The 7810-nt window shown below is 46.1% G+C and overlaps 1 protein-coding gene across 3 annotated transcripts in view; it reads right to left on the bottom strand.

Moving 5' to 3' along the window:
* Window positions 1-4747: 4747 nt before the first annotated feature.
* NPSR1 (neuropeptide S receptor 1) overlaps window positions 4748-7810 on the bottom strand; it is a 163858-nt gene continuing 160795 nt past the window's right edge. For 2 of the 3 annotated variants that reach the window (XM_027864106.1, XM_027864108.1), the window contains 2 exons: window positions 6127-6307; window positions 4748-4832 (listed from right to left, as the gene is read on the bottom strand). In XM_027864106.1, the coding sequence (XP_027719907.1) occupies window positions 4748-4832; window positions 6127-6307 (266 nt within the window). Of the gene's footprint in view, window positions 4833-6114; window positions 6308-7810 lie in introns of all 3 variants that reach the window. The other variant, XM_027864107.1, reaches the window with a different exon arrangement.

Raw genomic sequence — 7810 nt, 5'->3', positions numbered from 1 at the left:
GTAGCCACATGATATTAAAAGAACCAGAGGGACATCTCTGGGGTGGGCGTGGATCTTACACAGGACCGATAAAAGCACACAGACAGTAGTTACACAGGACAAAGGAGCAGGGGTGGCTATCTACACAAGTGTAGGGAGTTTTCCTAGTAGTGACTGACATTTGTATGCCATTTTAAGGTTTGAAAAGCGTTCTACCTACACTATGTCCTTGGAGCCTCACAATAAACCCACAAGACAGGTCCTTACCAGTCTCATTTGAAAGACAAGGAAACCACAGTTCAGAGTGGCTTACTCAGAGCCATCTAGGTGACAGAGTTGACAGAGTGCTGGGGCTGGGGTCAGGGAGACCCACGTCCAGATGTAGTCTCAGATGCTGGTTGGCTGCAACACTACACGTCTCTTAACCTTCATCTGCCTCAGCTTCTTTGTCTGGAAAATGGGGATAATAAAAAGCACCTGTGCCCCTCACCCAGGGTTGTTGTGACAATCCAGTGAGATAATGTTTGCAAAGTGATTTGTAAACCTTAACATGCTATGTAGGTACATGTATATACACAATATACTTATATATACATATCTGTGTGTATAAAAGCATATGTGTGTACAATACATGTACTCTTCCACTAAAATTCCCTTCTAGTGCCTCACCATGGTGGGGAGGTGACCCTCGGTTCGGCTGTTTTTGTAGGTCACCACCCTGCTAAGTCTGACCACGTTGAAAGGCCTGTGTCTTCCATGCTTCACAACATTTTGACACTTGGCTCCTCCTGCCTGGTACATCAGAGGTGGGAAAAGCTCTGTGCTTCACTTATGTGGAAGTGTGGTGGCTCAAGAAGTATTACTCCCATTTTGCAGATGAGAAAACTAAGGTCACACAGTTAGGAAAGGTTCAGGCTGGGATTTGAACCCAGTCTTCTAACTCTATGTCCTGTCCTTCTGCTACTGTACCACACAGATACTTAAAAGGCCTGGAATAGCAAAAAGACAAATTGTTTAAAGTATTGGAGAATTTTTGTCAAAATAGAACTTATTGAGTGCTTCAAGGCTCTATTTTTTTTAGGTGTTCTTTCCCCTTAAATAACCACAAATTAAAGTATTTGGGAAAAAGTGTGGGACATTGGTAAAACTAGAATTCAATTAAATTATACCCAACATCTGCCTGATAAGCTGAATAGATTTTTCCATTCTCCCTTAATTTGCTTCAGTGAAGGAAAAGCACCCATTTCTTTTGTGAGCCTGACTCGATTAAATCCACCTGCTTTTGTTAGACGGATGTTCCTTCTAGTCCTGAAACGGGAGCTGTTGTGGAAGCCCTGTGTGTGTCCCTGCTGCAGGAGGTCAGTGCCTTTGTATTGCTCAAGAGCCTGGCGCTACCCTCCCAAACTCTCTCCTCTAACCTTCCTCTTGGGGCATTGCCCAACTGGACACTCACTTTCTCCCAAGACTCAAAGGATGTTCAAGATGTTCAATTGTATCCTCATCTCAGAGGCCACAGTCGTGGAGGGAAAAGACATGGACTTTGGCACGTCATTTGCCACCTTGCAATGGCTCCTCAGGGCTACTAGTTAGAATCCTGAGCTTCCTGCAAGGTTGGTCTTGGGCACCACTGGCTACAAATCCATCAACAGTTAGCTTTCTCTTTCTTGAAATTTGTAGTTACTCATCCATGCTCACACAGTAGGTGCTTTAGTAGATTGCACTGAATGGAAATGGAATGTAAAGTAATCTGAACAAGGTCCTCGGGAAAGATCCTAGGATCTCATATTCTCAAGACACACCTTTAGCTAGATTATAAATAAGATTATAAATCTTAGTGCTGACAGCTAAAGAGATTTTGGTCTAACCTCTGGTTTTAGGCAGAGAAGGTGATATCTTTGTTTTATAGATGAGGCAACTGAGCTCTGTGAGAGATTACGTGACTTGCTACAGCTGGTAAGCAGCAGAGGGATCAGTGTCTTTTCATAGAATAAAATCCATCATTTCTGTAATTATCTTGGCAAGAGGCAGTGTGGGGCAGTGGCTAGAAAGCTTTCCTGGAAGCCAGCAAGACTTAGGTTCCATCCTGACCTCTGACACAGACTGGCTGTAGGACCCTGGGCAAGTCACTTATCTCTAGGTCCTCAGGGAACTGTTGGACACTATACGCTGCAGAGGAGTTGCTTGGTATTGATAGAGGAAATTCTGATTGATAGAGAAAGCTCCAAATTCAGATTAAGGTGGCAGGTTCAGGTTAAAACAAAACAAAACAGCTTGTGTGATGTAGTGGAGCGAGTGCCAGGCTTGGAGTTGGGATGACCAGAGTTCCAATCCTGTCTCTGACACTGTGTGACCTGTCTGACCATGGCAACCTCACTGCACCTCTCTGCACCGTGAGCAGCTTTATGATTTTCAGACTGCAACACGACACCATGGAAGAGCCCTGGATTGGGGGTTGGAGCCATGATCCGTTTTCCAACTCTTCCATCATTTCCCATGTGACTGTGGGCAACTCCTCTGTCTCAATTTCCCCATCTGTAAAATGGGCTAGGGTCCCTTCCCCCTTTAAAATATGATCATGTGACCCACTGAGTCCACTGAGTCCTAGGTTGGCTGTGATCTGTCTAGATGGAGTCTCCAGGGCTGGGAGAATCATGGCTCTTAAGGTGCATTTCTATTCCCATTATTAGTTCAGCAAACAAATTGGGCTCCCACAATCCAGGTCTCTACAAAGTACTTTCTGTTTTAAGCAGGCCGTTTATCACAGCATCCCATGTGCCTGTCTTATTCACCACTCTTTGTTCTGCAGTGATAGCAGCTACAATGTTTTAGGGACAGCAACTGTAACAATGGTCGACTTTATTGCGGCACGCAATATTCTCCGGAAGACTCTCTTGTTAACTCGCAGAGCTGCCTGATCACGGAGCTAGGCAGCAAAGGCCATTTGCAGATGGGGACTTTATTGAGTTCTGGGACTTCTGCAGTTGGGACGGAGGCAGAGTGAGCGGATCTCTGACTTGCCAGTCTAGGGTATGTTTCAGACCTCGGTTGTTAATTTGCCCAGATTCATGCAAAGGTTTTGAAAATAACACTGTGCATCTGTTACGGAGAGCTGTGATCTCCAGCCAAAGGATGGGCAGTGCTCATTAATAAACAAAAGTAACTCCATGCCAGTGGGGTCACCCAAGTCTATCCAAGTGGTTTCCATGAGTTTTAAAACTGGAAAACTAGCCTCAGATTTTTCAAATTTAGCAAAACCCCACTGGGCAGATGGTGGCTGATGACTCCGATGTTAGAGTAAAGGGATGTTTTCCCTCATGCACAGATGGGACAAGGGGAGCTCATGGGAGAAATGCCACCATGACCCTCAATATGCCACCCCTGGGCTGACACTGTAATAAGGGTCAGAGTGCTATTAAAATAGGTCCAACATTTTAATGACTCCACTCTTGCTGCAGCAGAAGGAGATTTAGGTGCTCGATCCTGGGTAGGAGGATTGTGCCAAGGACACTTCAATGTCAGGAATCCATGCAATGCTACAAATAAAGTGTTCATCCTTGTGCCCAGAGGTGGTGATCTGTATGTAACTGAGCGACACTTGCTCCTTATCCTTGGAGGGGAAGGAATCTGACAATAAAAGAATTAAGCCGCTTTCCCCCCATACTTAACCATGTCCCACTTGGATCAAGGTGATGAGAGGAGATCTCATGGATGGCTGCAACGAGTGAAAAGACAAGCAATGTACAGCAGAATGATGCCTGGGCTTTGGCAGATAAGGTCCTGGAGCGTGCAGACTGGGGAGGGTGGAGGCAGTGCTGAGAGTGAGCTAGGTAGCTCAGGCAGGGGCCAGGAGAAACCTCACATCAATCTGGACGGGGAAGCTTCCCTGAGACATTGGGCCCTGAAGCAGAGGAAGTCTTTCTCCTGGAGAATGGAGATGGGGAGAGGCACACTCTGAATCCTGCTGCTTTTCCAGCCCTGGCAGTTCCCATTGCCCTTTAATACTCCTTTCCCACAATCCTCTCTGGCTTTTTGCTTTTCTCCCCCAGCAAACATGGTCATGGTTCTTAGCTGCCCATGTGCAGCTTAAATCTCCTTCTTAGGTCCTTGGCTTAAAGGACAGGCCATTGCCAGTCCTGCTTCTTCCAACACCAGTGGTCAGCAGAACAAGATGTTGCGACTCTCCCTAGATAGTGAGGCTGCTGCCTACAAACTCATCCACAAGCCAAGGTTGTCCGAGAGAGGAGATATTGACCATCTTTCAGTGGAAATGAACCAAGGCCAGTATTTAGAAGACAAACCATTCCGAGGCCATGGCTGTTGAATGATAGTTGTGAAGGCTTCATGAAATGATAAACTGCTCATGCCCCAATCGATTTCCAGCCTGGCTTCTTCTCTTCCTTGCCTCATCTCTCCCACCTTTCCCCACCTTTCTTCTCTCCTCTCCGCCAAGGCCCCAATCTGTTGATGAGAGAGAATGGCAGAAAGGCCAATAAAGGGTGACCCAGGGATAGAAGAAGTCCTGCTCCTTTTGATATCTGCCTGCACTACCCCATGCTAGTGACCAGGCCACAGATCTGTGTCTGAATAGAAGCCTTGGCGATCCGGCCAGGCTGCTCCAGATTGGAGGCAGAGTTCATTTAGATAGTGGAAGGGATGGTGAAGGGATGGCTGAGGCATTTGCCAGCTCCTGCCCCGCTGATGGGGGGAATGACCAGGTCGCTTTGCTGAGTCCAGGTTCTTAGCAGCCACTGTCTCCCCAACCTCCCTGCTAAACAAATTTTGGCTCAGGCCTGACGTGCATCTCATGCCTCTCTGTTTTATCTCGCAAAGTCCCTCGTATATTCCTTCTCTCCCTAGAGAAAGTAAAGCGAGAAGACAATTAATTTTTTCTGTGGGACAGGTAAAGAGCACTAAAATCATGCACTGGGAGCCCTAAAAGACCTCAGAGGTTGCCAAATTCAACCCTCTCATTTTATGGATGAGAGACTCGAAGCTGCAAGAGTGCTCAGAGACCGTACCGTAGTCCAAGTGCCTCATTTTACAGATTGGGGAAGTAAATGGACCTATCCAAGGTCTCACAAACCCAGATAGTCTGACTCTACAGGGAAAGCAAGGCTCAGAGAGATGAGGTGATGACCAAGATGACACAAATTCATTCATTCATTCATTCACTCGTTCATTCGTTCAATAAGCACTTGCTATATGCTGGGCACTAAGCTATGCCCCGGGGATACAGTGACCAAAATCAGACAGCTAGGGGGGTGGCTCTGGATCCTTTCTGCTCTCCTTTTGACTTCAGAAGGGCGGCACTGAGGATCGCTCTCATTCAGGCCTTGCCTAGGCCACCTCAGCCGGGTCTGTTGCCACCATGTCCCCTTTCCTTTCTCATGCCAGAAGCTGGGGATTTATTTAGCCATCCCATGTTTCAACAGCTAGCTCCCTCTTAGCTTAGGGATAGTGTAAAGGCCTTCAGGTCCTTAGGGCCATGTCGAGAAGGTCCGAGTTCGATTCCTGTTTCAGATGCTAGATATGGGATCCTGGGCTATGTCTCTGAGCCTCAGTTTCCCCATCTGTAAAATGAGGCAATTGGATTTGATTAACTCTAAGGTCCCTGCCAGCTCTAAAACTGTGAGCCTCTCTTCTTATGACCATGGAGGGCTTACATTCTACTGTGCATGTGCCCACATATGAAGAGATACAGAGCAATTCCAAAGGGCCGTCCCTGGCAGGTGTGGGAGCCAAAACAGGCCTCACTCAGAAGGAAAGTGGTACTTGAGCTGAGCCTCAGAGAAAGCAAGGGATTCCCAGACACAGAGCCAGAGGCAGGATTGGAATCCAGGGCTTTATTCTAAATCCAGCCTTCTTCCTTATTTTCCCCTCAACTCATACTGATTTACCAGTGATCAGAGGGCCTGCAATAGCATCTTTGATGGGAAGTGCCTAGGACCAGGGGTCAAAAGGACCCAGGAGGCTGCAGTCCTTGGCTCTGCCCCCAATTTGTGTCACTTATCTCTCCAAGTCTGGGTTTCCTCATCTGTAAAATGGGGATGCCCTAATAACATCAGGAAGCTCCAATAAGGCAACATCCGGATGACAGGGATGAAGAAGCTGCCAGTGCCCAGGAAGCCAAGGTGCCATGTTTCTGACCTGCAGGGGTAGCAGAGGCTGTTGCTGAAGAGGCAGTAGATGAGGGGGTTGATGGCACTGTTCAGGGCTGGCAGGTTTTGGATGATCACGGAGGCATAGAAGCGCTCTTTGGTCTCGGGGAGGAGGCTGAAGTTGTCTAGAATATCAAAGAGGAAGTAGGGACTCCAGCAGATCACAAATGCTAAAAGGAGAGAGAAGCAAGTTGTAAAAATGGGATGAATGCTTAACCTTGACATGCAGATCCCCAGCCAGCCTCTCCTTCCATCATGGCCTGGAAACCGCCTTAACTTCTTGAATGGCTCCTCCCTGTGGGCAACAAATTCATTAAGAACCTTTGTAATGATCTATTTGGTCAGTCTTTTCTCTAGCCATGCAGACTGCCTTGGGCTTAAAAGCCCAGGCTCTGAAGCTAATCAGAACCAGTCAGTTAGCACACACTTAATCAAGAAGTGACCTTGTCCGAAGACAAAGTCTGACTCTAAGATATGAGAGAAATTGAAGGTTTAGCTCCTCATGTTTGGACTAGGTGGTGTCCACAAATAACAACTTTAGAGTGGAAGGGAGCTTAGAAGTCACCTTGTCCAATCCCCTCCTTTCATAGAGGAGAAAATTGAGGTAATGAGAGACTTGCCCAAGGTCACAAAGGTGGCAGAACTGGCATTGAACACAAATCTTTTGGGTCCAAATTCATCAGTAAGCTTTTATTAGTGCCACTGCTTAATGTGTCAGGCGTTGTACATTGTAGGAAGTGGTGGTACAAAAATGACGACCAATCTCTGTTCTCAGGGAGTCTGCATTTTATCACGGAAACAAAACACACAAGTAGATCTATATCTATATCTAATTCTATCTAGATCTAGGTATGTGCATACAATACACAGACACACATATAGGCATTCACATGTGTTTATGTATGTATAACATATGTTTCTGTGCAAGTATGATATATGTATTAATTTGGGGGCAGAGGGAATTAACATCTGTAGGGATAAAGGAAAGGCTCACGTAAGCAACTTCACTGCAGCTGAGCTTTGAAGGCAGTTAAGGATTCTAAGAGATGGAGAGTAAAGAGGCATGCCATTCCAGCCCATACAAAGGTGTGGGGGGGAGAGATGAAGGACTTTGGAAGAGGAAGAACAAAGCTGGCAGTTTGACTCGAACAGAGAGCGTGGGGAAGAATTTGTTTTCAGTAACTGTGCAACCTGAAAGCCTTTGGTTGTTTCAGGAGCTTAAAACCAATCTCTCCACATGAGTAAATAAGAGTGTAAATACTCATTTAAAACATAATACAGTTATGGGCTTCCTCACCTCCATTCAAATCCTCCTCGAGGGCCTTACTTACAAAGATTAAAATTGTGCCTGTGTGTGTTTTACAAATTTCACGCCCTTACTTATGAGCAAATGATATGCTAGCCATAAATACTGACTACCTATACATGAAGCAAACCCCCTAAAATCTTCTATTGGACAAAAACTTTCTTGGCCTGGTTACTTGCTTAAACAAAATAAAAATACACGAAAAAATAAAACCAATAATACTTACCCGGTGAGAACTGGGGATAGCAGATGGACAGCCCATATGTTCCGTGGATATCTATGCAGTGACAAGAGAAAGACCAGCACAAACTCCCCATGTCCCATTTACGGGAAGAGATGGAAAAGAGTTGCATATGACAGGAAGGAA

Source organism: Vombatus ursinus, unplaced genomic scaffold (assembly GCF_900497805.2).
Source record: "Vombatus ursinus unplaced genomic scaffold, bare-nosed wombat genome assembly UNPS02014773.1, whole genome shotgun sequence".
Lineage (NCBI taxonomy): Eukaryota > Metazoa > Chordata > Mammalia > Diprotodontia > Vombatidae > Vombatus > Vombatus ursinus.
Note: the sequence above shows the minus strand (reverse complement) of the source record. Positions and strands in the feature narration are given on the sequence as shown.